Consider the following 23805-nt stretch of genomic DNA (forward strand, 5'->3'; position numbering starts at 1 on the left):
TCTTATTACCCCTAAACAGCTCAGGGAGGTGAAAAGGCAATGCGGGGCTCAACTGCAGCTTACACGAAGCCTCGTTGCTCCAATGCTGGCTCGTGCTAGAGCTCCAGGGGTTCAACGAAGACCCCCAGCCGGCCAATTACATAATGAAACAACCGCATCCCTCGCCAAAATAAAAAATGCTCTTCTGGCTACTACGTGTCCCTCGCCATAATAAGCCCACTGTGTCCTACATGCGCATGCAATGCAATACAGCATTCCCCATAATGATACCAATCAAATCCCTGACAAATACTGCCATGCCAAGCTATAACTCATATCACTCCCAGCCAGCCAGCTTCTAGCTGGAGTGCCGAGGATTGCCAAAGTCCCTTCAAAACAGTCAAGTCTTGCGCAGTATAAGAATAGATCAGAGCGGACACTTCCGTCTCTCCTTAATCTTTTAAAAGCAGCTCTCTGCGCATATTCTGTATTACCGATAGCATAAACAGACACGTGTCCCTTACTGCTCCTCACTTAACAGCGCGAGGAGAGTTTACAAAATCACTGTACATACTAAAACGTTTGTTTTATGGACGTATGGTTAAACTCCATTACCGCTAAAAATGCTGACTATCGCTCTAACAGAGCCGGCGCTCAAATGAATCAAGTCCATTAGCGAGACTTGGTTACTTAGGCTGCCCCTCTGCGCACGCACACACACTTTATGCGGAGGTTAATTATTACTAAACGTTTATGCAATTTATTGTTTTAATGCGAACAAAGGATTCGTCTATTCTGCAGATTGTTTTATTTGTAAAACAATTACCACTGCAGACCCGAGTAACTTTACATTGCATTTATATATATATATATATATATATATATATATATATATATATATATCGCTAGCAGATTCCGTAGCGCCGGTCAATAGTGAATATATTAAACACAAAATGAGAATGGACATCATCATCATAAGGGACACTCCAGCCATCATGTGCACTTCACCGGATAGCCGAGAGGTCCCTTTAAATATATTTGGCTCCCCCCTTGCAAATGCATGAGGAACTTCTGCAGAACGCCCCAATCTGCATTTGCCCCTTTGCCCGTTTTCCTGCCCCAAGCTATTTTCTGACAGTCAGCTCCAGTTCTGGCTTGGAGAACGTTGTTGGGGGATGTCAAACGAGACCCCTCCAGTAAGAAAGTGATCTCACTGATTTCAATGGGAGCGCTTTCCTGCTTCAAGTAGCCAATAAGTGACGAGAATTGCCGGATGGCAGGTAGGAAGCTGCAGTAAGCACTTTTTTGGTGTGGCCGTCAGGGACAGTAAACGGTCCTTTAACATACTTTTTAACTTATTAATGCAGCAGGAGGAAATGACTCTGCCCTTGTGAGCTTACAATCTATTGTTACACATTAGTGTAGGTAACAATAAAATTTTTCCCAGACCTGCCAAAAAGCACCGCTTTGTTCATTTCTATCTCCCTCCCACCCTAGGAACGCCGCACTTTACATTATTTATAACACCGCAGTGTTTCTTGATATTGTCCTAAAATACCTCCAACACATCTACAAAGGTCACTGCATGTTTGACTGCTCTGCCATGTTTTTAATATTTGGCACATCCCGTTGCTTTGTGCCAATAAATCTCCACTTTCGTGCCAGGACGAGAATAACGAGAATCTGTCCTGTATCTGGAAGCCACAAACAGCATAAATAAATAAAGCAGCTGCATAAACTCAATTATCAGTAATGGTGCTCGGCAGAAAATTCTATACCCTGGTAATTATTAACCATAGGTGTATATTATGATCCGGAGCACTGGCGTATTATTATACGCTCCCATTGTGATATAAGTAATTGTGTACATTATGATGGATTGAATGCTTCCTTCACATAGACCGGTAGCCGCAGGGTTATCACAGAACTACCATTCCTTTAATTAACGTTCATCCAGTAACTTTCCTAAACCATTGAGCTGGGTACATAAAACTAAACTGCGCTTAAAATCCCCTCGGACCACCATAGCTAGGAGCACCAATCAGGACCGAGCACTGGGCTCATCGCACCATAAAGAATCACTTCTAGAGATACCCCATGTACCTCCACGGAGCCACACCACAAACACACAACATGTAACGGCGCAAGGTCACGTCCCACCCCATGTTACATCGTGACAGATTCATATCAACATCATATTACATTCTCATTATAGCGCTTTGGACTACTAAAAGTAATGCTTCCTATGCTTTAGATAAACGTATATGATCTCAGCCCTTCTACATCAGCTTCGGAGCCGCCAGCAACGACGAGACACTATGAATTTCCTGCGCGGACCCCCATAAGCATCACTAGCGCTCTTCCACATCGTGTGGCGTCCATCACCACCGCCCCACCAATATATCAGAGCAAGATAAACGCTCCTACGTACTGATGCACTGCAGCAACAGTCAGTCTTCCTTCGTACACCATTATATTCCTTGTCAGAAACTGCTGGCGACGGCAAGTAGAGAAAATGTCATCCGCGTCTCCGGCCGATGAGGTGGGAGACTTGGCCGCGCAGCCACGGAATACGAGGGCACCTTTAACACCGCCACGGGGCTTCAATCCACCCAAGCAGTAAATACAATGCCGATACAGCACTGGCGCTAATAAATTCACTTAATTTCTTAAACAGGAACAAACTCATAAATCCAAGAGTTTATCTGACAATGAAAATAAAAAAAAAACACCGCCCCAGTGTGCACAGGCGGAAAAGGATAAATCACAGGGACGCAAGGCCAGCACCCAAGCAATGTCAGGGAGAGATAGAGAGTGCGGGGAGGGAGAAGAGAGGGAGAGAGAGAGGCCGAAGGGATGGAGAGAACAGGCAAATACGAAGAAGAGGACAGAGAATAGAGGGGGGACTGGGAAGAACATGAACATTAGCAGGGAATAGAAAGGAAAAGCTAAAGACTCAGCAGCCCTGTTTGGGACTCAAATCCCTCCGCCCCAAACCTTTATCTCCCGTGTCCTACATATCCAGGAGCGTATCCCGGTGTTCTAACAGCACCAAATTCATCGAAACGTCTACAAACGGCAGAAAACGTGTCCACAGCTTCACAAACAGCTCAACACGTCGCATCAAGCGCCTCAGCAAACCCGCTCGCCCTGCTACACACTGAGGCATCCGTACGGAAATGGGGAGGTATGAGATCATACACGCAATAGGTTGCCTGGACATATGGACTGTTCCTCAAACTCCAGGACAGGTGGGAGGTATGCGTATGCTCTGTTTATTGGCATCTTATCAGATATTGGCTTCTGAGCTGTGTACGGCCTTTCAGATCCTCTGTATAAAGCCATGTTTAAATATATTTAATGTGATTCAGCGGATAATAAATTACATATGTATGTAAATCAGGACTTGGCATTTCCCTCCAACACGTCACGAGTGCCGAGCATCTTACCCAGGAAGATATCTAGTACAGACTTCCACTAATCGCGTGTGGTATTTACTAACACTCCCTGTGTGCTCCCAGCGCATGTTCTTTCCATTATCTATGAAGATTTCGGTTTAACGTGATCGCTTTTCACCGTGTAGCCCATGTCTTGTCCTCAGGCTTTTGGGGGGGGCGCAGTTTTCCCACAGACTGTATGTAACGTTCCCTACCAGCATCAGAAATATAATTGTATTTTCTTTGCCTGAACAACATCACTCATGCTGTCACCCAGCGCCAGACGTTCAGCAGGAAGAAGGCCAATCCGCTCGTTCATATTCGGCCTGCTTATGCGCGGGTCGTGATCCCGACGCCGTCGCGGTGACCAAAAACCGCTTCACTCAGGCTTTGTGATGATTACTTGCTGGTCAGCAGTTCATTTGTACGTAGAAAAGAATATAATACAAACACCGTCTGGCTTCCCAGCCGTGCCGTATAGCAAACTGCCGGCTGCCCTGAATACACTAACGCTAACTGACAGGACCCTGCCTCCCGACAGACACAATCGCTATTAAAAAGGACACGAAACCCTCACCGGTACACGCGTGTGGTCGCTGCACGCTTTAAACAATAACTAAATGGTTCATATTAATGCAAAATGCCCTTTGGCACTGTCCTAGGGCTAAGTCTGGGCAGCGCTACCAGTGCCTGCTCCACCCTTTCTGCCGGCCGTCGAGATGACATCATAACCTGGTGCGCCACTTTTTAAAGAACCTGCAGCACCAGCCACAAGTGAGCCATGGAGACGGTGCCAACTGGGCACAGCCCTGCATAGTGTTAAAGGACCAGCTGGGGAGACCAGCGATGTCCCTTTTGACTGGACTATCGAGAAGCGGCACTATAGGAATCCCAATCTCCTTCCTGGGCCGGCCGCCCTAGTATGCCACCGACCACATTAAAATAAGCCCTTTCATTCTAACCCCTTCCCGACAAAGCCTCTACATGAACAGGCTCACAATACATTGTCGTTAATGGGTTTAAGGACAACCTGTTGTCCTTAAGAGGTTAACTTGCAGAAGTACCAATAACAGGCTTGACTCTGATAGAAATCAATAGTATTTATGCAAGAAAATATATACATCTACGCTCTTCCATATATTTGGTGTGGCCTCCACTAGCCAGTTTATCTCCCCATTGTATAGCTTTATCATATGGAGAGAAACACTAGCAGGCAGCATTGTTTACATATTAATTGGAATATATGGAAACTGTCATTATTTCACAAAAACCTTACTAGTGACAAACTTGTGAAAAAAGATACATCAGGCTGGACAGAATTATAAAGATTTATCTTAAACCCAAAGCCCCCCACAGTAAGAATTTAACCCTTATTACCGGCAGCCAATTCCACAGCTACTCTTCCATATTCATTAGAATGTGAGAATTACAGTCAGGGAAAGGACAGCTGAGTTACTTAAATGAAAAAGGAAATTAGTTTTCGCATCCAGAGTCCCACCTCATCCTAAACCCAACTCCGCAGAGGCCAGAGAAATAGAAGCAAAGAGATTACGGGTAATGAAGACGCAAACTAAACAGCAATTAGTCAGAGCGACCAATCTTCAAGGGGCTCCTATTAGCAGGCAGCTCCAGACAGGGCAACTAATAAGAGAGAAGCTTTTCCTGCCTTGATATGCACCATTACCTCCTTCTAATACTTTATGGCCTGCAGCCTCCTGAATGGCTCTCTGATCACTGTATAGAAAGGCAGGAACTTCAAATGAATTAGTAACAATGGCAATTTAGATGTTCCCTCAATGTCTAATGCTTGGCCCAACAGCAGTAATAACCTTCTCCCACGTGAGGAGCGGAAGGATTGAATGACCTAAAATCCAAGGCCAGTCCAGTTGGTTTTCCAAGCGTTTATCAGAAGCAATTTATTTCCAATAAAACGTTTACTTAATCTGCCAACGCACCTCTTGCTGCATGCATGACCCGCGCGATTATACTGCCAATGTCTTGGTTGCCAGTGGGTAATCGCTAAACAGGAATCACCTGAAGAGGCATATTAGGAACGCTTCTTCTCACGAGTCATCTGCCACTTCCCACCCGTCGGGTTTCACTGCAGTCAGAGCTAATTCTGTAGAACAGCTCCACCAATGCCCCATTAGGTCCCTTGGAAGGCGTTGGCACCTTTTTTTTTTGTAGTCCATGTTTTTTTTTTTTTTTTGTCTTGCCAACACCAAGACAACTGAAATTTAGCCAGCGTTTCCCCCACCAACGTGCAGGATCTGGAGAAAGTCTCACTGGATTAAAATCAACCAAAATTAGAAAACACTGGCACGTAGCTTCAACAACATATAGCTGCGTTCGTTGCTATTCTGCCTCTTACCCGTAAGTGCTTCCTAGTATTCTTAGGGATTAATTAAGGAGAACTCTAATAACCCAATATTTATTGTGCTCAACAAACCGCTGGGCTTTTCTAAAAAGAGTTCCACCAAGTCTTCTACGGAATTGTTGGACAGATTTAGGAGCCGGAGTCAGGAAGGGACGTATCCGCAGATATAAGATCTGAAGATCCAAATATGTCAGGCAACCGCTTTAACAATGTTATGAGACCCGGTGAACGCCTGATTCTTTATATTAATCATGTATACACAATGTGCAAATCCTGGTATTTTGGCTGTAACGGTTCAGTGGCTTCTGGATTTGGCAAGTGGCGTTTGTGGTGGTCGTAGAACACGGATGTCTGGAATAGTAATGTTTTATGACCGCAGTTGCTCCGGAGGCATTGTCTATGTTCACGCTTTTCGTGGTTTCATTGATTTTAAATACTCTAGATTGAAATGAGGCATGCCTAACAAAAGAGACCTGTTTTTAGCCAGCAAGAAGAAAGCCATTTAACATGCAGTCGGTCATTCGCGTGAACAGCATGCGCTTGGTTTGTTAAAAGAAAGCCGGGGTTATGATATGAAACTGTGGTTTATGCCTCTCGACACAAAATTAAAATATGAGGGGCTTTGGGCCGCTATACTATTGAATGCTTGCCCTCATGCTTAATAGCGTAAGCCCTACCACAGGTCAACCCCATTATGTAGATCTGTCTACCTAGGTATGATATACACCCGTGTATAATAAACGGCATGCAGCGCATGTCCATAGTTACGCATCTCAAGCGTTATATCAGTGGTCTGCGGCTTGTTAAACATCATAATAGGCTCCGTAGCATAAAACCAGAATACTAGCGACGTCCGGTCAAGTCTCACGCGGACCTTGGGGACGGAATGGTCACAACATATACAAAGATTCTTCTTCTTGGACTCAAACCTAATTTTTATATGGATGATACTAAATTATATATAAATACTTTATATTGAACTACCGTACGCAGGTTGGTTAAAGCTTCCTGTAGTTCTCACACTGGGATCCATACCACAGGGATTCCTGAACAACGAATACGTTAAACACACTGAAAGCGTGCAGAAAAGACAATTAGTAGTTGTGTAACCATATTCTTACAACTCCTATCACTCTCAGCCAACCTGACGGGAGTTGTACTCCAAGAGCTTAAGGGCCGTGGGTTGCCAAACACTTTACATGAATACGCGTTAAGCCAAGGAGTTAAACCAGGCAGCAGCCCCTGCGGTGCATTCGGGGGTTAAGACTGCAGCAGCCGCTGATAACCGTGTAATTGAAATAGCCCCCGTAACTTGTAAGAACAAAAAAGCCTTTTCCAATAGCACTAATACCAGAGGAAAGCAGGTTTATGATCAGATACAATGGGTTTTACTTCCCCTCTTGGCATTTGGCAAAGATATAAACCCCAGTAAATCTCTCTATGGGAGAAAGCGAATAAATTAGCGGGAACAGAGGGAGCAGTCTGTGTGTTCCTGTTATCCGAGGCGGGTGGAATCGTTCTGACGTTAATGCCCTGATCAAATGCAAAGGCTTTCGCTATGAAAAATACCAACGGGACAGCGAAGTTTACGGGAATATATTCAGCCACGAGCTACTAAACAGAGATGGAGAAGGCGGCTCCTCCGGCTCAGCAGGGAGAAGGTGATCTGCGGGGCAGATGCCCGTCGGGCGATTATGGTAAGGTGCCGGTACCGCTCTGTGAGTAGATTGGACATTGACCATGTCTACATCTACCGGCCATGCATGATATAACATATAGCGAGGCAGGGCTAGGACTGAGACAAAGCGGCGGCTTCCCTGTAAACCTTTCGAAGGTAATTGCGGACAGGAGCTGTGGTTAGAATCAAAACGTTCCATCTCTCCAGCAAGTAAAGGATGCAATAAACCATTAAGATATAATACTTCTCTATGACCCCAGTGACCTACAATTGGGTCAAGAAAAACAGTCTGGACCAGTCAACGTCTGGGCTTGCAGCAAAAATATATCACATTTCTCAGGTCCCCAACTCCCCTTCACACTGTAAAGTCTAGCAAGCAGGACCCTCTACACCATCTGCTTCATTTCATTTGATATTTTGTTATTATATATAACTCCCATCGCTACATGTTACAGAATCCGCTGGCACGATATAAACAGGTGTTATGAGAAATACTGTAAATTTACTAAAGATCACCCAGGTATCATAAACCATTATCGGCCTTACACCCTCCTCCAACGGAGAACCAAGTAACTATTTCTAATTACTTATTAATAATGAACAAAATTAAGTACCCTGTGAATCAGTCATGTAAGGAACTATTTGGGTTTGCCCTGGTAGCTAAATGAGGAGTCTGGGACGGAGTGTTCCACTACCAATGGCACCATGACATCATCACTGTTACCCCCCGACTCTTAGATATATAGCATGCCCGTAGCTCATACACTCGGGTGCAAAGTCTTTAAACTATACGGCATATATCATAAGCCTACAGTGTACGGGGCGCTCCGTGTCTGTCTACACACTGGCTACAAGTTGTATTTATGCCGACTTTTCATACACACGCAGTAAACCTGCCACTAATCTCTGGCAATAACCGGTACTTTACTAAAGGACCACTCCGCTCATATATCACGCAACGATACGAGGTCAGCCCTCACACTATTGGCTGCTTCTACGCCCATTCATTCCAATGGGAGGAGTTACAGGGAATGTGCAGGAAGAGTACTTCAGTATGCCACTGCTGTGCATGGACGCAGCCAGGGGAGGAGTAAATGAGACAGAGGTCTTCTTTTGAAACGTCGAAAAACCACAAGTATCAACATGCTTGTAGTAAAAACACACCAGTCACCGATCAGCAGACATTACAGGACGAAGGAGGGGGATGTAGGTGCCGAGGCAGACAGAAGGACCAGGTCCAGTGCTTTATGTGCCATCGCACGTACTTTAATGTATGATATCCGAGTGTTGCATATGTCTTGCAGGAGATTCATTGCATGAAACATCTCCTGGTCAGCAGTGCACATGCGCAAGTAAGCAAAGAAAAGCCGGAGAGCGAGTGAACGCTCCACGGAGGGTGTGCCGCTACCGGATCCAAAAGCCATCTTCATTTCAATCTATACAATTGCAAACATAAAGTGTCTTTCTGCTCTGCTTTGCACACCTGCCCCTATACAGGGTTTAATATAGATATAGGTATAGAAAAAGGAGGCTTTCCAGTTACCCTTTTGTTTTTTTGTAGCTGCAGTCACTTGACAAACGTTACGTTAAACTTAATGTGTCGGAGAAGCGGCCATTTGCCTTGCTTTATTTTATTTCCTTTAGCCATGTTCTATCGAGTAATATCTCAAGTGAGAAATATTCTCCGATATTGTTGTGTAAACGGGGAGATGGTTCACAGAGCCCCTCGCAAGCATTGTAAATTATATTGTAAAAGGAGATTTATTCCTCACTTGAGACTAGAAGTCAGGTCTGCTAGGCGCTGCCAAAAAAAAAAAAAAAAAAAAAGACTTAAATTATACGTTTTCTTAATATCATAAAACTGCAGCTAGAACAGAGAATAAATTATTTTTAAAAATAATGAAATTGGAGTGAGTTGTGTCACGCACCACTGCCCTTTTAAAAAGGAACTCGCACCCCCCAAGCGAGTCGCACTGTAGTGACCTGACGTTCATAGAATCAGAGTCACATAGGGTTTTAAGACCTTGATATATGAAACCAGGACTACTGAGGTCTTGAAAGCTTACTCAAACAGGTTTGTTGGACTGTCTTTTCTGGGACCAGCAAGGAAATACCCTTTTTGTGGCAAATCAAGCGAGAAGAAGAGGGTCACCAAAAGAGATGGATCCTTAAAGCTGCGATGGCTACAATTTCCATGTAGCCACCAGATCATAAAGTATAACTAAACAAAGGAAAAGTCTACGACCCAAACGGAGGGTCTAACGGCAGTCTAGAAATCTCAGCCTGGGATGGTATAGAGAAGCGTACACTTGCCCAAAGGCGCTGGAGGTAGGAAATGAGCCAAATGTATAGGGGAGTCCATCTGTGTTTGGATCTAAGAAAGCGACAGATCTGCCTTAAGGCAGCAACTCGCGGATCTATTGAAATATTATCTGAACAAAGCATTTAAATAAAGAACCAAACAGACATTAAATCCTCCTACAGAGGATACACAGATCCTACGAACCAAAAGCAGGTCTCAGGAAATAAACACCAGGAGAATTTTAGAGTCTGTGTCGCATTTCGGATAAAATGTAATTTTCTGTCTATGAAATAACTCAGAAACGCGATCGCGGGGATCCAACGTAATACATGCGAGAAGCACAGCTGTTCACAGCAGACGGGATCCGCAGGACGGGATTCATGTATACGAGCCGCCCAAGCAAAGATTCAGAAACTTCTTCTCCCTTTATGATGTGCGCTTGTTTATTGGAAACCTGTGATTTCCAGGCACTATACGGCAGGTATTCAAATGAGTATTTGTAATTCTGGGATGAGAAGAGATGTTATTAGCGCTTAATGTGCGCTGTCACAACTAAAGCACGCCTCACGGAATACATTAATATTCACCTGAACAAAAACAGAAGCAAACCACGATCACTATCCGGCTCCTGTAAAGCACATTAACATACCAAAACCGACCAGAGGGGGCGCTGTGGCCATCGGCGACTGCCCACCGGGCACCAAGCCGCCATGCATGCCACTGTCCCGTTATTCCAACGTTCAACAGTAACACGTACGATAAATGCCCCACGCATTAGCAAGAGACATAATACAACGGCAGAATTTATTCTAAAGGGTTTCTGGTCATTCTACTAAACAGTAATAAGTCTGGCGCACTAATCTCACGCACTGGCACCCAACTAATCAGTTTCAGGGCGATAAGCCCATAACCGCTACCATTCCATTCATTCCTTAATATTATTTGTCCAAAGTGCTGTATCTGATTTACTTTTCTACTAGGTATCTACTACTTCTGTAAAGTGCTATTTTCCGCATGTTACCCCTTACGCTCTCAGCCTCCAACTCCAAATCTTGCATTATATTTTTATGGGTGTATTTGGGTACAAGCAACACTTTGTTCACTGGATAACGTGGATATCCGCACACAGATTCATTAGTTTTATAGAAATAGACAGATGCGGGCTGCATGGGACTAGCAGATGCCACCTTATAGATGTATGAGGGTTTTACTAGAGGAACAGAAACAAACAGTCAGCATAAATGCACATTGTACCGATCACGCGACACCAGAGTACATCCTGAAAACAGCCCGATGTCAGCTGAACGGACCTCAGAGAATCTCTAAAATGCTCTCAAAGCACCAAACACGCCTTAATAACTCTTCTTTCTGGTTACTTCTAGAAAGCATCTCCATTTGTGACTGATGTTAACAGCTCAAGGAATTGGGCCTATGTACATGAACATACCTGCCAAGTGTACTAGTGCCTCTTCTGGACCCAAACCTTTGAGTCCCTTTTTCCTCCCCTGGTGTTCCTTTTTTTGTAGATAGAAAACCTTATATCATTACATAAATAGCCACCAGCAGACCAATAATAGGCGGTGTATCATGCCATGACATCACATCCTGTCGCTCAGAGTCACGGTACCCAGCTCCAAGAGGGTGACTGGAGGGGCAGTACAGTAGAGATAGGTCGCTGGTTATTAGCACATACCGATATTGAAGATATAAATGATTCGCCTGCATCATTACTTAGGGTACGTACACTCCAGACATCGTGTGCAAGACTTGTTTTATTCGCATTAAACGGACGGTAATCCATAGATCTCATGCTAGCGCGTTTAAGGAAAGGAAGTACAGCGTGTGAAGAACGTCCGAGCCCATTATCACAGACGGTTACTTTGTTACCCAAACCTTGCAACCTCAGCCAACGAAAAGCCTTAAGCACCAGGTCCAGCCACCACATGAGTGGGATAGAGTTCTCTGGTGGACTCCTCTCCCTCCACTCACTGGGCCACTAGATCTATCTCGTGAGTAGTCATTTCCACTATAGAGGATAGTTTCCTAGCCAGCGCAGAATGTCTTGCGCCACGCGGTCAGGATGCGGCACCATGTCCCGGCACTGAGCGCAGGACTCTCCTCCAGGTAGGTCCTGGGAGGCAGCTGGGGATCCGGCCTGTGTCAGGCACCCCATAAATACACCATTCCGTTCTAGTATACGTTTGCTAGCGTGAAGAACAAGTTAAATTTCCTTTAATCGCAAGACATTACCTGTGCATTCCAGTAACAGGAGATCATGTAAAACAGGGACCAAAACCCCAGGTTCCAGGTCATCACGGTGACTAGGATTTGCTTTCTGGCTACCAAGATTCCACCTGCTAGCCAATTACCGATACAACATTTAAATGGACACCAAATGCGCAGATAATGTCAGTGTATAAACCTTGCTGTGCCACTAAACACATCAATAAAAATACTTCCCTATATCACATCCTTTACACACACTGAACGCATGGATCCACCGGCATACACACAGAAGCCAAAACCTTTACACTACCATAAAATTTAATCTAGCGATTTGATAGCTAGCGGCTAGCTCAATGTACAGATGTCACCTTTTTTTTTTTTTTTTTTTTTTTTTAACCACCTTGTTTCATGGAAGAGCGTCTGCTTTATGCAACATAAAGGATGCGTTTGATTAAAATAGATTTGAACTTTAAATGTTTTGCATTATCAAACATTTTATTCGAAAAAAATATTAACTTCCTTTTTTTTTGCTACAGTGAGAGAGTGGTAGATAAGTGGAACATCCTCCCAGCGGTAGTGGTAGAGGCTTAATACAGTGTGTTGTCTTTTTTAAACATGTGTTGGATAAGCATGAAGCCCATCTCTATGTTGGTAATACGTCCCGAGACAATATGTTCCTGGCAAATGTTATGAATGAGGCAAAATTTTACTTCATTCATGTACGCGTTCAAAATGCATTGTTTTCAATGGGTTTAGGGACCGCCCATTGTCCTTAAGGGGTTAAGTTTCTAATGCGGCATTTACTTACAAAGTGTTTAATTTGGTGGACACAAAGTTGTATAAATTATAGTCCCGTTTTACTCTTGTACGGGCTTTTTATTTTAATTTTCTTAACATTGTATCAACATATTGTTAAAATGTACAATGTTTATTCCGTGAGGATATCTTTGTATTCTAATCCTTAATAGCTTTTTAGAAAAAAAAAACATCAATGTATTATGCGCAGGTAATTCTATACAAGCCCACGCTGGCGTATATGGCCGCCATTAAAGTAACATACCAAAACAATAATTTTAGGCTTTTATTGGCATTTTATAAAACAAGAAAAGTTGGCTCCATTATATGGAATTCTGTCCTCCCCTGGGGCAGGGTGGGGAACATCGCAGGTAAGAAGCGCTTCCTATAATCAAAGACATGGCGATGTGGGTCAGCGCATGCTTAAATCTACACAGACATAATTCATAATGCCTTAAAGGAGTCCTTTCTTCTCATCGGATTTAATGGATCCTAGAGAATCGCTGAGAGGGGAGACCCGACATCACCGGCGGCAGAGGCTGCATTATTTACCAGCTTCACAAATACCAAAATCCGAAGCAGAACTCGAGGAGGTATATACCCTCCCTGAACGTACTTCGCACATATCTCCAGCGTTCGCATGAAGCATTCTTACCATCTGCACATAGAGCCCCCCACAGAGCACCTATCCTTCGATCAGTGGGGTATTTATAGAGAAAACACAGATTGGAACAGCCCCAAGTCAGATTGTATCTGCTCCAGAGCTAACTAGCCAGCTGGAAAGCAGCATACACCGCTGTGCAGCCTCTCACTATACTATTTTTTGTGTATATATATACACACACACACACACACACACACACACACACACACACACACACACTACAGCTAAAATATGGAAACAAAGGCAAATAGCTCAATGACACTACAGAAAATAGATTTCATTCACGCAAGAGTAATGCTCTGGATCTTGGTAACATACAAAAGTATTAACACGGTATATGTACATATATGTTACTCATATATAATATATATATGTTACTCATATATAACTCATTTACACACACGCACGGCCCCAGTAACAAGCCACTGTCATCCGCCAGGTTCGATTACTGTAGAGGTTCCCCCGCTCTCAGATCAAGGTGAGTGCCCGTTAACGAGCAGGAGAAATCAATCTTCTCTGAATGGCAGCCGCACGTTGTTTCCTTTGACTTAGAAGCGGCAGAACGATGTGGGCTCCGAGCCATAGGCGCGTCGTTAATTTCACACCCCACAGAAGAGGGTTAAAGGCACTTTGTTAAAATGACCCACGCGGTGACCAATCATATAAGAGAGTAAAAAAGGTGACGGTCCCTATCTAAATCAGCCTCCCATACAAAAGCGGAAAGAAATTACCGTGGTTTGAAAAAAAAAAAAAGAATGCAGCTTCGGATCAATAATCCCGCTTAACGCTCAGCCGAAGGCCAAGTAAAAGAACAAGCGGTAGCCGGCAGCAGGACGCTGGATACGGACGGCGGGATACGGTAATCCGGATCTACCAGTACTATCGCATAACCCAAGCCTTATCGCACCCCATTATCTGCGCAACAGTAACAAAAAATATCTAATAGGGAGCGTCCCGTGTCCCACGCAGGCCCTGAACGAAGAATGCATATTAAAAGTATTCATGCATTCAAGATATATATACATAAAACTTGTCTTCAGGAGAAGCTGCAGCAGAATGCCTCTTCTGTGGTCTAACGTTTCATGCCACTGTTTTTGCTGTTTGAAGCACCTATCGGAGGTAGAAAACCACTCCTATTCATATGTCTCATCTCCCAGAGGCAAGTAACTGGGGGGGGGGTAGGAAATGGGCTAATGCATATGCGGGTTCTGCAGAATCTCCCCATCTTATGCATTTATGTATATATGATGGCTGAAGAGTCCCTGTCATATTTCAGGTATACCTGTCAGAAACAGAACATAAGGGTTTTGGCTCCAACATAATGCTTTATGATTCTTCATTCAGTTCCGGACGGCTTCATGTTGGTTTAGTAAAGGAAGGGGCATATTGGTCCAGTTATATCGCACCCTGTATGTGCCGCGTGATACATCATACAAACATAATGGCAAAGTATTACTACTAGATAATACATATCGGGGGAGTTACGCGCAAAGTTTGAAAATTGTTCTTATCACCATAGCAACTAACAGAACATACCTGTGGATTGGTCAATTCTATTCCTTGTTTGAATGGGACCACCTTTAACTTCACATTAGAATCCCATTATATATAATATATTTCACGAGAAAAGCAAAACACACACAATTTATTATCGCATGGGATATTACTCTAAAGGAAAGCTACGAGTACAGTACAGCGGCGGCCACCATGGTCTGCAACTCCCACTACCAGCAGCCCAACACGGATGTGCGTTTCGGGCCTCTGCGGGGACGATGCAGATGGCAGGGTTGTGGAGCGCGAGAAGTCACCACGCCGGCTTGTTGCAGCCCCGTGTAATCTTCCATCATTCCATTGTGTGCGGCCGCAGCAGGGATGCAATCCCCTCACAACGCGCTTTCTGCCTGGCAAACCCTCAGAGGCATGCAGAGTTATTTTTATTTGCGCGCTGCCTGATTTAGCATGTTACAAAAGGAACGGCGTTCTTTTTATTGGCAATTCGAAGTGACAAATGAGGCGTGAAATATTATCAGGACAGAGTTAAAAAAAAATAAAAATGAAATAGTCAATTTAAAGCAATGGCGCATTTAGCTCTCCCCACTATCTCTTCACAGCAATCGTTTACATTGAAACGATTAGTCTCGGACTAAGAGGAAATTTCCTAGAAACTACTAGAAAACCGACACGCACCGTGTGAAACCCCTCAGGGTACCCTGTACCATACTACCCCTTGACAGTATAGGGAGTGCCATAGCATCTGTTCCGTGTGCCGGCGTCAGCGTTCTGCAGTGGGAAGCCAGCTTCGGTGAAAGCTAGAAATGGCTCCAACGGAACCCCGTGTTCCAGAATCTCCGGCCCACACACTCCCTCCCTCCCTACTACACCTTTCCATCCGGAGACACTGGAGAGCTGCAGCTATCAGGGCCACGCAGGGTTAACAAGGTCCTTACAACCAAGTAAATGTCACTTGCACCATGAAGGATGGATCATTAATGAGCGAGGGGCGACCAGTCCCCCACCAGCACGGTAAAAAAAAAAAAAAGGAGCTCATTCACGGACTGCATGTACAAGCATCATGAATAGCCACATTGTTTCATACAGGAAAGGCAGCTACAGCAGCCCTCCTCCAAACCCACCATGTCCAAGTACCCCCCCCTTACTTATCCACTAACAGCTCACATCCCCTCCCCCCATATACACCGAAAGAGCACCTATTCCACCCGATTCACGCGCGACCAACAGAAAAGTTACTTTGGCCCCTAAAAGGGACACTACATCCATCACGTGTGCTCTAATGTATACGATAGCTGTGTGGCCCCTTTAAACTCTTGTGATGAGATTGCAGATGCATGGGGGGGGATTCTGCATTTGCCCCTTTCCCACCACCCCCAGAGGTACGTTTGCCCAACACATTTCTTTGCACGCGATATACCCACGTCCATTCATTTCGACGGAAGTGCTATCCTGCCACTGATTGCCATGCATGATGTAACCAATCAGTGACAAGAATCGCTGCACAGCAGAGGAGGGAAGCTGCAGCGCCTAATCAAGTGAGTGCTTTATTTTTCAGCGCTCGTCATCACGCAAGCCTCTTCGCGGGAGAGCAAACGGCCCCTTTAATGTAAACAACTCACCGGACACGACAAGACCGTTCCAGAAGAAGGATACTTCACAAATAAACACGAGAATAAAAACAAAAACAGTATCATATCCGGATAACACGAAGCGCCCATTAATGAGGACATTTGTGCATTAGGGGGTATCTAAGGTCAAAGCCAGCCATTTTAAGAAAGTATTCTTTTTTGCTAGGTCTATCACAGTATGAATGAGCCTCAAAGTATGCTCGTTCAGAGCAATATCACAATGCTAAGCATCATCTACCTTTAATTAGAGATGAGGAGCGACGCGCTAGCGAGAAGCTGTTGCCACATCACCCCCTCCCCCACCTTGCATTTCAGAGAAGAAGAAAAATTCAGGCGACAGATGAGACGAGTTTGGGGACAAGGAGATGGGGACTACTTGTTGAGCTGGGAAGGCTGCCAGCGATTTCTGAACGGCAGCTCCCACTGCTCTCAGCCAGCATTAAGGTGACCCAGATACCTAAAGGTCCTGAGATCAACACAAGACAAACATGTTTATTTACTAAAGGAAGAGTTTGCAGGAAAGTTGGGAGTTAACTCTCCCATTCATAATAAAGCGCTAGTGCTGGCAAGTTTTCCCAGCAAAAGGCTGAAGGGGCCCTGTATAATGCATAAACCAATGGATGAAGAAATCTCACTAATTCAACTATACATTATACAGGGCTGTGCCTGCAGCAGACACTCACCGAGCTTTGGACCTTCATAATGTATAGTGAAGTCAAGGAGCTGAAACCACAACTCTCCCTTTTGTGAATAGACCCTAAAACCCAAACAATCTGTGCCCTAAACAAGAAAAATACAAGAGATGATACGAATCCTTTAAATATATTTGCAGGTTGCCTATTCTGGGGTCATCGAGATAAGGAGGAGATCTGAGGTGCTGTCCAATTAAAATGGAACATTTTAAGGTTCAAATGCTGCTGGCCAAAAACCATGATGTTGTCTTCTAAGACTTGGATTTGGAAAACGCATAATGTTTGTCTGTAATTGTGTGTCTGTACTGTTTTTCCACTATTAGCCCAGTTTTATACTCATTTTTAGTTCATGTAAAAACATTGATTATAGTCAACAACTTCCAGTAAATACTCTGAACATGCTCTCAGCAGTCACGACGAGTAAAAAATCATAAATTACTACCAGCTCTTCTTAGAAAACCATGGAAAGGGCCTCTCCTAAGGCTGGATGGCAAGCCAGGAAAACAGGAGTTTGTATACAAATGTATGTGTTTGTTTAGATTGTCTTGGTTACAATGTTAGCCACACAAGCAACTTTCAGCAAAAGAACAACAACAATATCCAAAGAAGGAAGGTCATCTTTGATAGAGGGAGAAGGGATGTCACATAGAAGAAAATAAAATAAAGTAATCATATAGTAAAATAATCTTATTTTATTGCATGATTAAGGGTACACGCCAGCCATCATATGCACATCAACGCATACGATAGCCGATTGTCTCCTTCTACACATTCTTTGGTATGTAAATTGTCCATGGCAAGGTTTGTGAAGGTCCATAGAGAATCATTAACTTGTCCACCACAGATCCCATTAAATATCCACCATGAGCAATGTTGCCAACCCCTAGTGTGTAGCATATTGTGAGCAAACACCGACACGCGTCAGTTTATATCTTTCCAATGACTCCAGTGAGGAGTACAGAACACCCAGTGGAGTTGTTGGCTTTGTGTAGTCAATGGGCTCTTTCCACCCACTGCTCTACTCACATGTCTTCTATGTTCTCCATCACAACTTAGTGCTTAGTGCTCCCATCCCAGAAGCCAGGTATAAATACCGCCTCAAACTATGGGGTGAGCTATGCATTAGCATCCATCAATCTCCATTCCTGGCTCCTAAGCAAGCAAATTGCATCCATATACCTACATTGGCCCATCTGCACTAATAATTGCTCAAATAGCACCCTCGTCACTTCTGAAGTCTCTTGCCTACCTCTCATGTAATCATCCTAACTTCCATAGGATGATTACATGATAACACATAGCAGTTCTTTTCCAAAAGCCACCTTGTTGCTTCAATCAGAGTCTAATTTCAGTACTCCGGCCATATTCCCTCTTCCTTCCACAATGTGGCTCACTACTTTTCCTTAGTTCTTCCTTTACCACCTACATTTAATATTTAGCTTGCAGTTATGTCCACAACATTGTAGGATGAACAATAGAGCTGACCATTTCTGGAAGCACAGTCCTAAAGACAAGAAGAAACATGCAACCAAGTGTCTTCAATAAGAAAACATTTTGAATAGACAGAAATGGATAGGTGAGCTCATAAGCACACCAAGGGTGTATACCTGAAACGCAGGTAGGATGTTCAAGTTTAGAAAAGTAAATCTGGAAGCGATGGTGGGAGAACGTTTTTCTAGGATAGATAGACTGATGGATGTTGAGGAGTTATTCTACATCATAGTATAAGCAGTTTGTAGAGGTCACTCATATGTACAGCCGAGTGTTCAGATACACAACACTGAGGGATAGGAAGTTAGTGTCTGGTCGTTCTGGTGTCAGGGACAGGTAATGTGTCCTGGCATGAAGTATGGGCCAGGGTCAACTACATGCACCAGGGTTAAGGGAAGATATTTAATGCTGTTACACTACAGATCTGTGGTGGCTTGAAACAAGTTCTCTATTATGGTTACAGAAATAGTATTTCTACACAGTTCAGGCAGAGAATATACTAGCGAGCTAGAGTAAGGGGAGCTTAGCAGGCTGGGGGACATAAGAAAGGAGACTATTCTATGGCAGTGTCCTAAGGGTTGGGCAAGGTAGGGAGTATTCCAATGTAATGGGCTGCAAAGTGATTAGACAATAGTACCCGGCGACAGAAGGGACAGGCAGAGCACTCCTTCGTAATAACAGGGAGGATGGGGGGGGGGAGAAAAAGAGTATTTCTCTGTGTTTTTGTTCTGGATATGCTAACACTGCCCTCTTGATTCGGAGCTGTGCCAGAACAGTTGCAGTGTAAACCTCCAGAAGCACAGAGCGACTGTTTTACACCGGCAGCGAAACCTCCTAGTGACAACACGGCCCATCCTGATCACAATCCTACCAAACCCGAGACATGGCCCATTCCCAATGCAAGCCAAGTCCAAGAAGAAGATTATCACGGATCAGACTCCACGTCTGTGAAAAGATGTAACGTGTTTATGGGGAGACAAACACAGCTCAACGACAGTAGGTAGACAATTACACACAACACAGATCTCACACTCCAGACTGCAGGGAGAAAACCGAAAGGAGCGGAGGAGAGGGGGCCTGAGGTTTATCTCAGACATTGAGACAAATTACACATGAAAACATCCCTTCCGAGCGGAATTAAAAGGATTTTACATGATTTAAATCCCCCACCCCCATCCTAAAACCTAGACCATTCTACATCCAGCCTTCCCTTTCACACTATGTGCCCCCAAGGGAAAGAAGGGAGGGCAGGAGGGGGGGGTTAAGCAACAGTTTGAGATTATCCACAGTAAAAACAATCCCAGCCGCAGGAGGTAAATAACATTCCGCCTGAAGCAATCAGGTCTTCAACTAGGTTTTTCACCATTTAGTTTACAAAAGATGCCCAAATGCATCGGAGTCGCCTTACTAAAAGCACCATTTACAGCATTCGCCGGGTGGGGAGGAGGCACCGACTACGCAGTGTGCGCTGAGTGAGTATGTTGCTGATAATGTATAGCAGAGCATGAGAGACGGCTCCATAACCAATCAGCAGAAGACACACAAATTCTAAATATATACAATATATATATTTACGCTGCAGTCTGGGATGGTTCATGAGGAACTTACACAATTCAAGATCTAAGATTAAATGCAATAAATCTCTAGATGTGGATGTAATATTCGCAGTGTGACTCCGGGCTATAGAAACGAGTAACTGCGTGACACGAGAATGTGACAAATATTAACCCAACAATCACCAAAATAAAGGTCTAAGGAATACTAACAACAGGTGGCCAAATTGTTAGAAGACACAAGTGTAGGGGGAAGGGTGATGCCAGAGATAACCCCCACATCCATTGATTAACTTCACACCAGGGTGCCAGGGCTAACCCCAATCACTTGTAAAGATCAGAGTCAATATCTAACAACCCCCTACCCCCTTCCCAAACAAACACAAGTGGAACAGGGATCACAGAGGAGGATCTGCCAGTCCCACCATCATCAGCAACAAGTGGCAAATGGAAGCTATGGGTTAAACGCAAGGAAGATCGTTCAAGTTTTTTTTGTGCTCATCCTTCCATCTCCCTCCTGTTCTCCCATTTCTCTCCCACTACCCCCCTTCTCTTTTGTTCTTCTCCTTTCATCTTCTTTCCCTCTCATCTCCATGATCCTTGCATCTCTCTTTCATGTGAAGTCTCTCTCTGGCTATCCATGTTTGGTCCATCCCTCTCACCACCCTTCCCTTCTTTCACTCAATTCCCTTTCTTATTTGCCCATCTGCGCACTTCTCTCCGACTGCTCCCCAAAAGCTTCCTTCACCCACTTTCATTCCATTGCTACTGAATTTGATGGCGCTATATATATATAAACAATAAATGATCATTTCTTCAGCTATATCCTTTCAGCTCCAATCTCATTTCCCTGAATCACTTTCTGATTTCATTTCCTCCCAGTGTGTTGATTGTCTCCATACATTGCGTTTAACTCCTATTAAGTCTTCTCTTTACACTAAAGCCAGTACCCTGATCTCCCCATCACTTCCAAGCATCTTCTTGTCCATCTCTCCCCACCACCCTCCTCCTCATCCTAACCTCTTCTCACACATCCCTTTCCTGAATTCTTCCCACACCTCTCCATCACACTCCAGAACCCTGCCCCCACCCAACAAGCATCTCTACTTCATCCTTCTATCTCTCATACCTATTTCCACAGACTCATCCTGCAGCCTCCCTTCTCCCCGATCACTTCCCTGAGCCTTTAACTCTCCCCACCACAACTTGTTTCACATCCTTCACCTCCCAATCTCCCCAGCTCTCCCTCTCCCCACATCCCTTCCTTTACATCTCCGCACCCCGGTCAGTCCCCCCCGTGTCTGACTCCCTGTTATCCGACGCTCCATGATTTCTGGGTCCCTGCCCTCCCTCTCCCTCTCCCTTCCCCTCTCTATCCTTTCCATCTCTCCCCGTTTTCCCTCCTCCAGGCAGCTCACTCTCTCTCTGCATTCCTCACTCTGCCCTCCAGGCTGCTGACTTCTCCCGTCTCTGTGCTTTCCCCTTCACACCCCCTAGCATGTTATTGCGTGTAGTTTGCATCCCCCCTCTCCAGGAATTGCCCCCTGCGCGGAGTCCCTTCCTACCCCACACTCCCCGTCCCTTCCTCAGGTAGCCCAGCTTTGGAAGCTCTGCTCCTCCGTTTCCCTGACCCGTCTCAGGCTTTCATGCCTCTCTGCCCCAAGCTCTCTTCCCGCCTTCTCCCGATCCCCGGTACCTGGCTGCAGTAGTCCGATTCTGAGCCCGCTGATCAGGAGAAAGAGACGGAGAGCTGCTCCAGGCTGACTCGCCATGTTCAGCACCTGCTTCACTCTGCAGCCTCTGGTCGGCGTTAATCACATGCTAATCAGATGCTAATCCATGCAAGAGGAGGTGGTGACTCCCTCCAAAACACGCCTTCCGTGTGACGTCAAGAGAGGAGGGTTTTGCGACTAGCGAAGCTCCGTGAACTGCCGCAACCACGTGTGGGATACAAAGTAACAAGCAGGCGAGGGGCGGGTCTTATCCGGCCAACGAGCCCGCTGACGTCAGCAGGTCATGTGACTCCCGCGGTGTAGCTGGATGGGGAAGGAAGGCGGGAGGTTGAGTCGGGACTCTCGGATCTGCGGGGAAGTTCGGGCATTTCTCTGCCTCCTGGAGACCTGCACGTTCTGCAGGCGGGGGGCGAGTTCTGGGTTCATGGTATTTTTTTCTCCCCAGTAAATAGTGGAGGGGGGATGTTTGGGAATTTCGGTACATCGTTCGGTATTTGACAACTTGTTAATAAACCGGCTTCTGTGGATATGATTTAACCTCTTTGGGAAGGCACTGATCTGGCAGGCATAGGGTTAAGATATTGTTTTGAATGGATGTTGTATTCATACAAATAACCTCTTCCTTACTGAGGGTATTTTTGCATTTTCACATTGTTTCTTTAACCGGGAGTTTCATTTTCCGTGCACCCACACACATTATACACGGGCTTTTAAGGATAGATGTACAGCTGGGCCTCCAATAACGTTACATCGTACTTCACTCTCCTGCCTCCCAGCGCACTTCCGCAATAGGATGGAACTTCCGGGAGCGTCTTCTGCCCCAGGGAGAGGATGTTCCCGTATTCTCCTGCTAACCGGCCCAAAATGCGGGAAGTGCGAGGTTTCGCTACTCCCCACCAATGCTTCCGGCAATCAATGCTGAGCGCCAGGATATGATGCCATATCTCGCTGCTCAGCACTGGAGCCGCACGCAGTGAGTGTGACATGTATCCTATTCTGCCTTGAGTCAGCCATCTCACACTTATCCTTATATCTTCTTGGGTCAGCTGTGAGTGTGACATGCATTCCCCGTGTGCTGGCCGTGGTTGTGACACTCATTCCTTCCCCATACCAGCCGTGTGTGTGGTATGCATCCCTTTTCCCCTTGTGCCAGGGAAGCAATGCTAATCCCCATTTTCTCTGTGCTGGTCATGTATGTGACACATTTACCCAATTACCCTGCACAGCGTGGAAAAGCAAGCCATTGCCCCAATTCCCGTGTGCCGGTCATGCATGGAACACAAATCCGTTATTCTACCATATGTAGGATGTGAGACTGCGTGCAACATCTGTCCCCATGCCTTGCAAAGATGTTTCACCCAACGCTGTGCACACAACACATTTCGGCATTCTCCATGTGCCAGCCAGGGGCAGGCTGGCCTGAGGATAGATGGCAGCCCAGGGTGGGTCTGAGTTGGGCCAGCCCACTCGCAGACATGGGAATCCTTCAGGGTCGTGTATGACGATGTTACTCTGAACAAGATAAACTTATGGAGGTGTGAGGGTGGGTCAGAGTGAGTGAGCGTGAGTGTCTGAATGTGTGTGTGCTAGCAGAAGTTGCCAGTCCTTTCCTGTGTGCTGCCCATTCCTGCCCCAGCACAGGGATAATGTAAGTCATTCCCTCCACACCAACTTTGCAAGAACTTTTACAATCTTCCATTAAGTCACAAAACCCTCCAGTTGCTGGGAGTTTTTCCGA

General features: G+C 45.2%; 1 protein-coding gene across 5 annotated transcripts in view; it reads right to left on the minus strand.

Moving 5' to 3' along the window:
- Positions 1 to 22159, minus strand: part of CADM1 (cell adhesion molecule 1) — a 116350-nt gene extending 94191 nt beyond the window's left edge. For 2 of the 5 annotated variants that reach the window (XM_053452673.1, XM_053452672.1), the window contains exon 1: positions 22031 to 22133. In XM_053452673.1, the coding sequence (XP_053308648.1) occupies positions 22031 to 22106 (76 nt within the window). In that variant the 5' untranslated portion in view covers positions 22107 to 22133. Of the gene's footprint in view, positions 1 to 22030 lie in introns of all 5 variants that reach the window. The other 3 variants (XM_053452676.1, XM_053452674.1, XM_053452675.1) reach the window with 2 other exon arrangements.
- Between the last annotated feature and the right edge of the window lie 1646 nt (positions 22160 to 23805).

Source organism: Spea bombifrons, chromosome 12, assembly GCF_027358695.1.
Source record: "Spea bombifrons isolate aSpeBom1 chromosome 12, aSpeBom1.2.pri, whole genome shotgun sequence".
NCBI lineage: Eukaryota > Metazoa > Chordata > Amphibia > Anura > Pelobatidae > Spea > Spea bombifrons.